Source organism: Tigriopus californicus, chromosome 6 (genome assembly GCF_007210705.1).
Source record: "Tigriopus californicus strain San Diego chromosome 6, Tcal_SD_v2.1, whole genome shotgun sequence".
NCBI lineage: Eukaryota > Metazoa > Arthropoda > Copepoda > Harpacticoida > Harpacticidae > Tigriopus > Tigriopus californicus.
Window position 1 is genome coordinate 3105906 of NC_081445.1, and position 14777 is coordinate 3120682.

Here is a 14777-nt window from a genome sequence, read left to right on the forward strand (position 1 = left end):
GGTTGACAGTTTCCAGCTCACGAGCTGGGCTGGGCCGAAAAAAAACAGGTTTCGGGCTGAGCTGGGTTGATCGGGTTGATATATCGAGTCAAGTCTGAGCTGGGCCAAATCCGAGCTAGCCCATGTCCGAGCTGGCTCATGATCGAGTTGAAAAACCAATAGACCTATTGGCCAATCTAGTTTCTAGTTCTCGTGTCAGGTAGCACCAAGAAATTGTCTTAATCCAAACTAGGTGTTCAAAAAGTGCAATCAGAGACAGAACATAGAGTTCCTTTTAGACGATGGTACCATTCAACGAAAAAAAACAGTCTCACCTCGGACTTGCATTTATAGACGACAAGATAACCTCTCGAGTAAATTCATGCCAATGATATGAATGTACTATTGACATAATTGAGACTTTTTACTTCCCTCCCTTGAGCGCTTCAATAATTTGAATTTGATATGCTTTCACAACTCGTTTAACGTTTCAGTACCGAGTTCCCGTAAAGTTTTTGAAAAAAGGAGGTACATGGCATGTTTTTGCCGTACAGACTTTTTAATCATCCTCCAAAATATATCTTTATGCGCACACAAGACATTTCGATTCAAACCAGTCTTTGCTTGTTTTTAATGTTCTTGATAAATATATCTCTTCGAATTCTTTTGTTCAATGTTTTATGGTCTTTTGTGAAATCGTGACGCCAAAGTTTTGACAGTAGTTTCAATTTCTGATAAAATTGATAGCAAACAATTTTCTTCGTTAGAACTCCTAACTTAAGATTGTTGCAACTAATAGTGGAACTTTCAAACACCAAAATATATTATGATTTGTTTAAACTCTCAGCTTTTAATATATTCATTTCCACCAGGCGTTTCAGTTAAGATTTATTCCTTTTGAAAGTGACAACCAAGAACGTTGTCCACCCTCACCCGGTAGTAGAACTGAAAATGATTCAGACCTACGTTCAGAGATGTCAGCCAAACCTTTTTCGTGAACGTATGGGCTTCAACTTTTACTTTACGCTTTTTCTTTACCTGACAAACACAATTGATGATGCATGATAAACCCGAACAAAAGCCCACTGAATAACCCACCGCACGTGGGTTCGACACTTACCTTGGACCAAAAAGATCAAGAATAAAAAGTGTTCCAAACGTCAGTAATAACCAATAGCATTTCGAAATATTCAAATTAACCCAAGCTACATTCACTTTGAAGTGTTTGCAAGTCATTTAAAAAAGATTTGTGACCTTTCTTTCATCAAGGATTTATTGCGGTTTCACCAAACTCTCGTACTACATAAGGAAAGATTGAGTACCAGGCAAAATCATTGAACAAGTAGCTGAGTAGCAACCAAATTGTTGATTGCAACAGACCATTCATTGTCATGCATAATATTTCCTCGGCTTGTCTTTCAGTTGAAGACAAAAGTTGTCGAACTGATGTGGGCCACAGTTGAGCTCCGTCGAGTTCGGTCAGGGCTGAGGCATGGCCTCGTCGATTTCGAGCTGGGTTGTATCATAGCTCGACGATTTCGAGCTGGGCTGAGCCAGAGCCTAAACCCAGCTCGAGAACATGAGGTGGGCTGACATATAACTCGACCTTTCGAGCTGAGCTGAGCCAGAGCCTAAACCCAGCTCGAGAACATGAGGTGGGCTGACATATAACTCGACCTTTCGAGCTGAGCTGAGCCAGAGCCTAAACCCAGCTCGAGAACATGAGGTGGGCTGACATATAACTCGACCTTTCGAGCTGGGCTGAGCCAGAGCCTAAACCCAGCTCGAGAACATGAGGTGGGCTGACATATAACTCGACCTTTCGAGCTGGGCTGAGCCAGAGCCTAAACCCAGCTCGAGAACATGAGGTGGGCTGACATATAACTCGACCTTTCGAGCTGGGCTGAGCCAGAGCCTAAACCCAGCTCGAGAACATGAGGTGGGCTGACATATAACTCGACCTTTCGAGCTGGGCTGAGCCAGAGCCTAAACCCAGCTCGAGAACATGAGGTGGGCTGACATATAACTCGACCTTTCGAGCTGGGCTGAGCCAGAGCCTAAACCCAGCTCGAGAACATGAGGTGGGCTGACATATAACTCGACCTTTCGAGCTGGGCTGAGCCAGAGCCTAAACCCAGCTCGAGAACATGAGGTGGGCTGACATATAACTCGACCTTTCGAGCTGAGCTGAGCCAGAGTCTAAACCCAGCTCGAGGTGGTCTGGGCCAAATACGTTTCAATAGTTCGAGTTGGGCTGAGCTCCGGGCTAGCCCAGAGCTCAGTCGGTTGTCGAGTTTCGAGCTGGGTTCCAGCCCATTACATCTCTACTAAAAACAGTGAATAAAACTACTATTTTAGAAGTCATCTTACCAATTGTGTGACAAACTCACACAAATAAAGAACCTCAAAATTTCAGAAAAGAAGAAAGGAGTTAAAGTATTTGCGGTCTACATAATAAGGCATTAATAGAAAAATGAAATATGAATACATTAGCATATCTAGCCCATCAGCTAACCATTCTGAAGAAAGAGTACAATTCAATAGTAGTACAATTGAAACATGTAAAAAAAGAATTTTCACATTTTGCTAAGGATTGATAAATTTTTGGTTTTAACTGAAAATTGGGTTTAGATCAGATTACGCTAAAAATCGGATTACAGTCGGGTTAAGTAAATAGTATCTCGGATTTGAGCGAAAAATCTCAAATTTGGGCTATTGAAAATCACTTCACTGCTGCAGTTTGAAAGCGCTCTCAAAATGTACGTTAAGCCTCACAAAACAACATTACAATTGAACCTAAAATCTGTGTTGGGACAGAGCTCATGGATATTTTTGAAAACGTATAGTATTACATTTCGTAACTTTGCTGAATAGTGTACATTCGAAACCTCTTTTCAATCTCACAGTAATCCTTTTCATTCAGCGTAGGAACCGCCCTCTGCTTCTTCTAGGTGCGGACAAACAATCATAGAAACGAGAGAATACGCGCTAAGATGTCGGGCTTCATCAAGAGAATAAAAAATAAACAATTTGTTACTCTAGAACAATGCCACAATGAATAATCGAACAACTCTTCTGGGAAACGCTTCAAATCCTCTATGGATAAAATTCCCAACAATTAGGACTTGAGAATACTCATTTTACAAGAGCTTGTATATTGTATAAATGATAACGCATTAACACTTTGGCAATCATCGTTTCCAACAGTAAAATAGTACTAGAAAAGCACAGTTTCCTACCTACCATTGCCTATTTTAGCACAATATAATGGAAAAGGCTGATGATAGTTAAAAAGGCGCTGGTATGTTGCACATATACAATATATAGCTCTCTGTTCATACCTGTTTGAATGTCAAAAATGTTTGTATTATTAGGGCCTGCCAAAACTTGCATCCTACGTAATGTGCAAATAAACTTTCACACCCGAGATTTTTCTGCAAACTTATTGCATCTGCAAATTTTAAGAGCAATATTTTACCTTTTTCTGCAAGTTATTGTGCATATTGAGCCATTTCAACAAGCATTTTAATTTTTTTTAATAAAATCCAAAAATTCTGGTCAACTTTAAAAAATACGTGAAATTTTATTGCCTGTTTTTTCTTAAAATCTGTTGAACAAAAGGTACTTTTTGAACTTTACTGCCGATGTATTCCATTCATCTCAAATAGCTCTTTTTAGTTGCATTCAAGGTGATTGAGTTTTTACACAAGGATTTAATTCGGGATTATCAAAACGTTGGCCTTGGTCGTCTTGTGCTCATATCTGGTATCTTCTTGAACCAACTTGGTTTCACGCATCCGCACAGAAGGCGGAAACTGACGAAACAAATGAACTAAGTGTTAAATCAACATCATATTAGAAGTTGGATCAAGAACACACATTTTAACAGTTTATCAATTTAACATTCAAGGAACCCAAAGCGAAGCAAGTGCTTCATTGTTTTGACTAGGCTGGGTATTTTGGAGGGCTCAAAATTCCCGTGGTTCTCTGCTTGCTTGTCCGCAACGAGAGGAGGTAGAGGAGAATGAAAAGGGGTATTTAAGAGCTCTCTCATTCCTCCACATTGCGTGTATTTATAAAAAATGTGTTGCCAATCCTATATACTAAGATATTCGTCTAACATCTCATTTTCAACCAAGTAATGTCAGGGAGCTTCAAGAACATTTCTGGAATAAAAGGAAAGCAATTTCCTTGTGATCTGAATTTATCTTCACCCAAGCAGCTCCGGCGTACCCGCAATCCCTTAATCCTTTTCCCACTTTCTCCGACATACACTGTCCTTTAATATTGGAACTGGTTGTCATTTATTCCTTTTGAGGCTTCTTCGCCACTGAAATTCGCTTAGGAATGGTTTATGTAAATGAATGTTTTGAATGAGAGACCCATTCATTGCCTTTGAAATGAAGCCCATGAAACGCTTCAAACCAACCTCAATAACAGGAATGGAACAGGAGTTGATCCCTTGGAAATGGGCTCTTTTTGGTAAACCAATGGAGCGTTGGTATGAACGAACAGATTGCGGTTCGAATGCAAAGGGCTTGCTCGGTAACTAATTCAAAACTTCCACCAAAACCCACAACAGATGCAACTGCATTAGCGAAATATTTGTGTGTATGTATGTGTATGTATTTCGGGCTGCTCTGATAGGAATAAGATAAACGTAGGTGTTGTAATCACAACGCCCAGCAACCCTCAAGCCGATGGCTTGTTTTCAAGGGTTTTTTTAGGAGAAATATTGATGGTACTAAAATTGTCAGTGATAAACGAGATGGCAAAAATAAGGCAATTTATAAAAGTCTGGAGGTTCTAAAATAATCAAGTTCTTGGAGCCGAATGGGTGAATTGAAAATGGCTGACCTTCCCGACCACTGCGTGTCGTATTTTCCAAAGGTGTCAGGCGGAGTCAAGACATATTGGATTTTAGATAGATGACCATCACCTGAAATTTCTTCATAAATGTAATTTGCAATGTTTTAACCCATTTGAATAAAGTTTAGGCCGAGTTTTTATATCCTGTTTCGTCTGTTATTAAAATATAAATGGGCTCAGTGCAAGTTGACTGCTTTTTTACGGTTTTTCCTTCCTTTCACAAAAACAACTAATATGTGGGCGTTAAATTTCGGTTTGTCCTTTCCTTTCCTTTGGTTCCTTTCGTCACGGAATATTGCATAGTTTTCCATTAAGAAGATGTGGAATTATGAGAAAAGAATCTCCTAATCCTTTTCATTCATCATGTACTAGTGACAATTTCTGCATTTCTTTTGTCGTCATCCATTTTTGTCAACTTCGTTTTCTTCCAAAGGCGCGATTCAAAAACTCCGTACCCTCTGGCGGTCAATCTCACATTGACTTACTGTATCACACTAAATGCGTGTACTTAGGCACCCACATTTTTTACGCCTTACGAATTGATATGACCGAGAGTGGCAATAAAGGTTATTTATTTTTGAAACCGTTCCGTTATGAAAGACAATGAAAACTAAGTCAAAGAATATTTTAATGGCAACAATGGCAATAGCCAAGGGGTGATGACAGTGCGTTCCATATGTATGTGTCCACTTCATCTTGCTTCCAAGGTGCTAACGAAAATGAATGCAACACCTTCATTCTGCTCTAAGTTTTTTACTCCCACAGAAAATGGCAGTTATTTTTAATTTTCGGAGAAAGTGCCTGAGGAGGTCGGTGATAGTTGCAGTTCTTTCCTCACCTTGGCATCTCCCTAAGCAAATTTGTTTTGGCGTAGCATTTAATGTAGTCATAGATTTCTAGACTATGGATGTCGGACGACCTGTTTTGGAGCTCGCTGAGAACAGTCGCATTTTAGTTTGCTGCTGTTCTGATCTCCCAGGAATTTCGAACCAAGGTGTGACTTCCTCTGTTGCTCCTTGGTTGCTGTGCACGTGTAGTGTTCGTGGTGTTTGTGTGTGGGTGAATGAATGGGAATTGCCATTCATTCACTCAATTAGGGTTGGTTTTTCACGGCTCTTTGGTAAGACGTAATTACTTTAAAACTAAGAGGTTTAGTGCTCATTTATGTATATGTTTAGCTTTAGCACTTTTTCTCTTATTTGTAAACTGTAGTATTTCTAGTTCCAAATCGTTATGTTTAGTTCTTTAGTTTGATTGTATTGGTCCTTGACAGTTAGAATTTATTGTTCACTAGTGTATCGATTTCATTTGGTGTTAGATCATCAGGTTGTTGAGTTTATTTCTGTGTTTTTTGTATTGTTTTCCTACTTTACATATGTTCTTGATTCCTTGCTTTTCTCTGTCCCCTACCTCTTGTTTACTATCTCCATTCTAGATTTGTATGTTTAGATTGATGTGAAGTAGTTCCTATTTTGGAAATCCTATTTTGCTTCGTTGTACTGTATCTCAGCAAGATTGCATAAACTTTTAGGTTTTTTTTCTTTTTCTTGGTCTCTTGATTTTGCTGCTCATTGATACTTCCTCTGCATTTATGATGGAAGCTATTTGTGGAAAAGTCAGCAGAGAGGCTAGACAATGTTTGGACTTGGTCTTAGCAGGGAAGGATCCTTCCGTAGTCAATAAGCCTTTTATTATTGAGACTTTAGCTGTTTGGGTCAAAGAAACCAGGGGGCTGCTTGAAGAACAGGCTCACCCAGTAGTTGAGAAGTCGACTAATTTGACCAACGTAGAGGTTGAAGTAGTACCTCCTCTTGAAAAAGAGCAAGAAAAGACAGTTGTAGAGAAAATAGTCTGTCCTTTTTGCCGTAAGCAGCCTTGTCCTAAAGAAGGAGAAGGCTGTCAGTTTGACCACCCTAAATGGTGTTAAAAACCTCTCAAGTTCGGCCTTGAGAAGTACAATAGGAAGAAGGGATGTTCAAAGGTGGATTGTCTTTTTTTTCACCCGTACATGTGCCCATTTAGCTTCTTCCCACCCTCTCTCCCACTTCCCCCTCTTCCTTCAAATACCCGATCCACCCCTATTCCTATTAACACTCTTCTCCCTAATATTCCTTGCCCCACCCCTATTCCCAAATTTTGTTCCTATTCTAATGTAGCTGCCCAACCCATTTTGGAATGTGTTCCGAATGGTGATACACGGACAAAAATTCCAATTTATAGACTTTGTTCAAAAAGAGCATCACATCTATTGTATCGTAATCAAGTCAAACATGATTGATTTCTATCAAAATGATTAGGAAAGCTATTGGCTTTCAAAGTATTATTATTTCAGTTATATTTACAGCTCCAGTCTGAGTGTACAGTATGTTTCCGGGCACCCAGTAGTTTTGCCTCTATTAGAACAAATATATAGAATCTCGCTTCTGTTGTAAGCCACAGTCACCTTAGCAAATGCCCTGAGCCAAGTTTGCATATCTATTGAGTGGGATAAAAGCAACATGATGAGGGTCACGTTTGCCATTTCAGATACATCGCCGTGTGCAAGCCCCTCCGTTACCGAGAGTTCATCGCCGAACTCTCCCCAAAAGTCCGAACCATGATCTATGTTATACCCGTTACCATCTTCTCTGTGCTCTTGAATCTCCCGAAATTCTTCGAAATCGAGGTAAGATGACGCTCGAGTTCACTTTCATTCCTTAATCAAAACACATTTAGAGTGTCTCCTGAAGCATTTGCTCGTTTGAAACGTCTGACGTCTATCTTCAGTTCAGACAATCAAAAACAAAGGTGGGCGCTGAGTTGTTGCACACTAACAGCGATGCTTGTTTTGTGAAACTTTCTTATTTGTAGGTGGTCCTTTAACGATCATAAGTGGTTCTTCGACCATTATTCAAAAAGACATTTTTTTTTAGTTCCTATCATTTCTTTCCTTTGCTTACTTGTTGACATTGGAAAATTTGAAGGACAAGACAGACTTTTGAGATCCAAAGAACGATTAGAACTCAAGGAAAATGTAGTGAAAGAATCAACAAGTATTGTTCAAATGATGGAGGAAGTCCTTCTGAGGTGTCATGCTCGCATAACTCAAGCTTCTGGCAGGAAATTGAAATCAACTCCGCTCAATCTTGGGCATCAGCCATATCATTCAATCTTGAAACTACTTCGAAAACCTTTCGCTTTTTCCATTAGAATGACATCACGTTGCATTAAGGTTCTCCATTGGGATTTCTCTCCAATTTTGGGCTCCCTGCTTCCCACAGCTGTAACTAAAAGCAAATCAAATACAGGCTCCATGTATGAAAAGGACAAGATTACAGACATGTACAGTACAAAGAGCCCATTCACGTCGACAACTTTTCATCCATCTCCATTGCGTCCCTGTCAGCTTTCTAATCCAAAAAAGCTACTCACCGCCGCAATCAAAGTCAATGAAGGAGTGCATACTTTGAATGTAAATTGAATTTTGTTGTCTTATCTGGGCCTTTAGGGACAACCAACGTGGCAACTCTTGTTGCATGTCCTTGGCCAGTATAGTAGATCTTACTTTGAGCCTCTAAAAGTGTCTACAGTGGTCCACTTGGTCATGCCGCTTCTTGAACTTAAAGTGGGCAGGTCTCAAGGATCTTGGAAGAATCTCAATGAGATTTGATCAACTTGATTTGTATCTTGAGTACTGAGCTTCCCGAATCAATATTGATATCTGAATAAAGAGTTGCTCGTGAGCTTTTTGTTTATCCTAATTATATAATAGCTAATCAATTTGGCTTGGTTTGGCCTAACATTTTTCATTAACGAGACCCACTTACGTTCTTCGCCCACCGTGATCCAAATTCTTATTGGAAAGATCTTTCAGAAGTAAAAACAAAACATGGAGCGCCATTTCAATCATTTGAGTAAGGCTAATTTACAAGTCAATCTCCATTGATTTTTTAATTCATGATCAAACTGATTATTGACGTTTTCTAAAACAACCATACTTTGTATAAATTGTTCTTTCCATATTTTTTTAATTTCTTACCCAGACTCTAAAAAGCAATGATTTGTTCGCCTTTCACCTTAAACATCTAAAAAAAGGTGCGGATAGATAAAATAACTGGGATGTTCCCTCCATTTGCAGGTGGCGTATTTCAATGGAACCTTGGAATACTTTATGGCAGACTTGCGGACAGATCCCACGTATGTGTGGTGGTACACTCACAGTTTCATCATCCATCCGTTTCTCACCACAACCATTTTGCCCATCTGTTTGTTGTGCGGGCTCAACTACAAAATATACCGGTAAGTTTGCTGGACTGACAAAACTCGTTTGTTCTGAAGGTATTTTTGTGAGGATTACTTTACATTTGGGGTCTATTAGTGGCACTGTCACAAAAGACACTTGTATTGATTGGCCTTTCTGGGAAACCTCGGTTGGACAAAACGGAAATTTGCCACAACAAAAGTACAGTCGTATGTAGGGGCAGTTTTTGAAGTCAGGAGACAAAAAGGAACAAGCTTTTTGTGTTGTTGTTTTTATTGAGTATACCCACGGTATTGGAAAATATATATGAGATATAGGTGTGAGTTGCATCAGGTTTTGTCATCTGATGAAACAGCAATCACGTAAAATTGATTTGAAGGAAAAGGAACGGGTTCTTCGACCAAAGCTTTGCAAAACATTGTTTCAAGTCATAGAAACACTTTTTGGTCGTACATTGATAAAAAAAAATTAAAAAAATCCTGAATCTACTTTGAATGTCCCATTAACACGTAAGGTCATCCTGTACCAATATTTCTTGCATAAATTGATTGCCAGGGATGGGAATGTTGGCGTTTTCAAGCCATGAAACTTGCCTAATAACAAATTTTGAGTCTTTCGCAATTTTTCTTTTCAAGTTTCAAGATAACGTGCTGCCTAAATGAGAAGAAGCAAAAAGTGGTGTCAGAAATGCTGAAAAGTCTGATTTTTCGTATTTCATACTCTTCTCGGACTGTAACACCAAAAGCGGACCCGGACCTTTCAATCTTCTGATTTCAAAGCGAGCTCATGTTTTCGATCCTAGATCAGTTTTGGCAAATTTCCGCTTTTCACACCCGTGGATTGCCATCGTTCAAAATATTGACTGGGAAATAGACCTATGACCGAAACCTTTTGAGCAGAATATTGAAATTTCACAGACGAACTTTTGAGTTGTCGGTCGATCATTAAAACGCAAGTTAATGAGTACTTCTTTAGGCTCTTAATTTGAATGCGACATGTCTTAAGAAGTATTTATGAATAGTCATGATAATGAGATACACGAATGTTGCCAGCGGCTTTTAGGTGAAGTTGGTTTGAAGACATAAAAAGTAGCATTGCCCATGATGATTGATTGCATTTTCTTTGTTAGTCGACCAAAAGTTGTCACATTTGAAAAAGCTTTGGGAAAGGTAAGAAAAAAAACAGCAAAATTTGTGATGGCGAAATTTTGTGACTGGCAGAGCTTGACTGACACATCAGACCAATAAATATAAAGCCAGAATCATTGGGGGGAAAAACGTAGTTTCGTTAAGTCTTTTCTGAGCTGCAAAATCGATCCGACCACGATCACAAAGCGCAGACATGCATAGAGTGCAGAGATAGGAAATCATTCAAAGCCAGTTTTGACCACCTGGCAGAAAATGGGAGCAGAAAGTGACAGAAAAACTTTCACAGTCGATTTTTGCTATCGAGGCGATAACTTGGATGTGAATTCATAAAAATCCAGTTTTGATCACCTTGCAGGAATTAGAGGCAGAGAGGGGCAGAAATTTCTTGAAAGTCGTTTTTTGCCTATATAGGTAAGAGCCGTTATTTTCAACGTCAGAAAGCCCAAACAAATCGGGAAGAGGCAAGTTGGATTACTAAAACGGTGACATGCCATGAAAGTGATCTCTTTTCCGGACATTAGGTGATTCAGGTCACTAATTATACATAAGATTGTTAGACTAGAGTTAGCCAAAAAAACAATACAAACACATTATGATTCACTAAAGGGGAACCGGCCCTTTATTTGGTAGAAGCTGACTCAGAAAGCGCCCATTGAAGTGCACAACGTGAACCATATTTCGTGTAGCGTAACAGGGCTGTAAGAACAAAATTCCCCCAGACATTTACCTACCTGTCCATTCACCTACGTGTGTCATTCTTCGAATATGTAATATCTCAACTGATGGGTTTAGTAGAAGTTAGATTTGAAGAAGAATTTTCCTGGAGTAAACTTTCATGTGACACTTTTATGTCGTCTCTGGCGAGAGCTCTGAATGAGGGTACCCTGGGAACTCAAATTCCAAAGAAGAAAACGAAAAGTTCCGGGGTCATTTGCGAACTTCCACATCTTCAGTTCAATCTTGTTTGAAGAGCAAAAGTTAGGGGCTAGTCGAGGCCCTGTGATTTAGCTGCAAGGAAGGCTGCATTATAGACCTTCAACAGCTTTGATGACCATCAACGTTTTACATGCCTAAAAGCTACTTCATTTGCCGATTTTTCGCGTTGTATTCCAAACATGTCAAGTCTCAGGATTTTGACACAAAGGGATACCAAACCTGGGTTTTACAAAGTTAAATCTGAGTCCCACCTTATTTAACCCACTTTGGTCGTTACATTTGACCCCCAAACCCCCGGGTTGGGACAAAGCTTATTGATGCTTTTGAAAATGTTTAGTATCAATTCTCGTACTTTCTTGGAATACTGTACAATCCCAATTTCTCTAGTCTCTCCTAATTCAAGAGCTCACTCACTCAATTAGTGTTTTCTGCTTTTTCCTTCAATTTTGCGTCAAAAACCTTTTACAGTGTGACATTAAAGTTTTGAGCTCACTCACCTTTTTCTCGTTTTTATCGCACTTCTAAAGGAAAGGCTGCTTCCAACACACACAGATGATCATCATGTAATGAAAGGGTTCAGGAAAGGTGTAAAATTGTGTTGAGACATGAACGCCTGGAATCTGGACGGGGACGCTTAAGTAGAGAATTGTCAACTTTTTTATTTGTGTCAATCCATTACATCTTTCTTCAAATGAAGCTAGTCCCAGGTTGGGTTTTTCAATTTTCAGCGTGATTTAACAACACGGTCATGAGTTATGCCCTCTTAAAAAGCAGTAGAAACCAGTGCACAGAATGAATTCTGGTGGTTGATTACCACAAGAGGGCTAGCTCTTTCATTCTGTACAGGGTTATGTAGCAAGGTATGAGGAGGCATAACTTTTATTCAATTAGTTCGATCGAGCTAAAAACAGAAATACATAGTTGTAGCGCTCTAATGCGATTCTCGTTTGAAGAATAACGCAATGCGTTTGCTTGTTTTAGAATTGTAAATTCTCGACCATAGCATCCCCGTCCATGTTCCAGGCGTTCATGGTTGAAGTTAGACTGAAGAACAATTGATTTTGCGAATACTTGACGATAGTGATATTTTCTCAGCGCTTTCTTGGTACATTGCAAGCTTCCCCAACGCGCAGTTATTTTCCTGACGTGCAAACCCAGTTTCTCATTTCATTCTGAGAGGCAAAAACGTGGCAAGTGTTAATGGCCAACTAGGGTTTCACAACTTTAGAGTCTTGTCAATCCATGGACCAACCAAAAACAGTATCCAATAGTTTGTAACGAGCCCTTCCCATCCCTCCCCCGTTCCACCGCCAGCCAGCCAACCAACCAAACAATGAAACAACCAACCAACCAACCAAACAAACAACCAAACAACTAATCAACCAAGCAACACAAGCATCTGATAATGAATATTCATAAACATCTCCTCGTGGTTCCATTTGCAGCGGTATTTGTGCGTCACGCTGTCGCGTCCAGGCTTCGAATAACCACGGCGAAGTGAACCTGGCCATGGTTTTTGTGACAATCTGCTCAATATTTGTGTGTTGTCACATCCTCCGCATCATCTTGGCTCTTCAGGCCTTCACTCGGGCCTCGGAGATCTCGGACTGCATCGCCTCCAACAAGAGCTACATCCCGCCCATTGAGCTCGTGTGCATGGAGTCCATCTCCCATATCATGATCATGATCAACTCGTCGTGCAATTTCATCGTTTATTGCACGCTCTCGACACACTTCAAGGTAAGGCCGAAGACTCGAGGACAACACCGTTTTTGTTCCTACTCAACCTTGGAAGGGAATAGAAAAAAAAGGTGACAAACGACCTTCTTCGAAAGACCCGGAGAACTGGCAAAAACAACAACGAAAGAGTACTTTCGTACTAGCATTGACCGTAAAAGGAGGAAGACCGAGTTAGTTTGACAATCACTCTAGAGTAAACATTCACTATTTCTCCACGCCATTTTCATGGCGTTCACTTTTAATATGTAGTACATGATGTTTCCAATAAATGTACTCGATGAACTTGGAACTTGGTTCATCTAATGTCAAACCAGAGTGAACCATTTGCATCCTCTCTGAGTTGAAGTTTGAACCAACCGACCAACGAATAGTTCAATGGCAAAACATATTTAGTGTTTTTTTGTCTACAGGGTTCAGCATGTATTCCATTTCTTTGAATACGCTCTAAGATCTGTAGCGTTAGGAAATTCATCTGGCAAGGTTTATCAACGAGGCATCTGAAGATACGACCCATTTTTATTGATTCTTGACTTCCACTTCTTAGTATTACAACCAGGAGATGATGAATGAAATCTGGACAGCTGACAATCTTGCTTAAAGGACACTCCAACAGATGCAAAATAATCTTAGGGAAACTTGAATCCAGCTTCAAGTCAAGAATGAAGTACTGGGATCAATTCAAGTACTTACTAATACTTATGTGTGGTTGTGTAACTTTTGTTTGGAGAACGTTAGTAAATATCAACATCATTCAGATTGAGCTTCAACTTTTCGCCAGAACTGTGTAATACCTGAAAGGACTAAAAAAAGACTCCAGTAAAAGGTTCAGCCAAGCTTTCAAAGCTCAAACTCAAATGTCAAGTTAGGTAATCTATACTATGAAGAACAGATAAGTTGCCATATGACATTGATTAGATGCAGAACCTGATTGGCCGCCAAGCTTTCAACCAGACTGGATTGAAGAAGATTTTTGGGGCATACTGTATTTTATGGTTCAATGAATTAGTGAATAAACAGAAGCTCAGATATCAATAATGTAAATCATATACTAAGAATCATCCTTCCAATCTGGAGCTCATTTATAACCGAGTTAATATATGAACACGCGAAATCATTCCATCCCTGACCGTGAGACTCCCAGAGTGAAGTGCTGAATTCGTTTTCACACACAGCTCATCTTAGTACGTAAAGTTAAGCCGGGCCCTGTACTTCTTCGGCTTATCTCCATTTTCTTTGTTCATTCTGACATCCTTTGATTTCTTTGACTGACATGTCCTGATAGTTCAAGGCGCGTGCCAAACTACTCGAGAAATATCGAGACTGGAAGGCCGGGAAAGTTTCACAGCGAGACGGGATATTTAATTTCAAAGTTAGCAAGACCCCCCAGAGGATCCTGTGAAAGGTCCCAATGGGCTTATTCGGAGTTTGAAGGCCGGAAGTGGCTTTAGCATACTACATGCCAAGAGACGCGTCCTCGTTCTCGTTCCAGGTATTTATGTGCAAATTATTCTACAAGCGGGCACGTCACAGCATCACGGACCCCAATCATCACGCACTCTCCACACTTCCTGCACGGAACTTGTGGGCCAATGCGTCCTCGGTGAAAAGCAACCTTCTCTCCTTATGCTCGGCGTCCAGAGATCTAGAACTCCGACCACTGCAACCTCGCAAGGTAACAAGATAACGTTTGTGTGCTCTTTCACAATGGGAATGTGCCGAATGTGGGCTGAATTTGGCCTTCTTTAATGGGTTCCATAACCGTTCAGAGATGGCATTTTTATGGGACAATGGACCAAGTCAGCATGAGCAAAAGAACACGGAAAGGATGCAGAAAAAAATAACTGTCAATGAAATGGACCCCCCTC

The 14777-nt window shown here is 40.1% G+C and overlaps 1 protein-coding gene across 4 annotated transcripts in view; it reads left to right on the forward strand.

Moving 5' to 3' along the window:
* The window catches only part of LOC131882847 (FMRFamide peptide receptor frpr-18-like), a 27149-nt gene that overhangs the window by 9138 nt on the left and 3234 nt on the right, over positions 1–14777 (forward strand). For all 4 annotated transcript variants that reach the window (XR_009373540.1, XM_059230152.1, XM_059230153.1 and 1 more), the window contains exons 4-7: positions 7375–7513; positions 8966–9126; positions 12618–12912; positions 14402–14584. Coding sequence is in view for 3 of the 4 variants with exons in the window: in XM_059230152.1 (XP_059086135.1) it covers positions 7375–7513; positions 8966–9126; positions 12618–12912; positions 14402–14584 (778 nt within the window). In the remaining variant the exon portion in view is untranslated. The remainder of the gene's footprint in view (positions 1–7374; positions 7514–8965; positions 9127–12617; positions 12913–14401; positions 14585–14777) is intronic.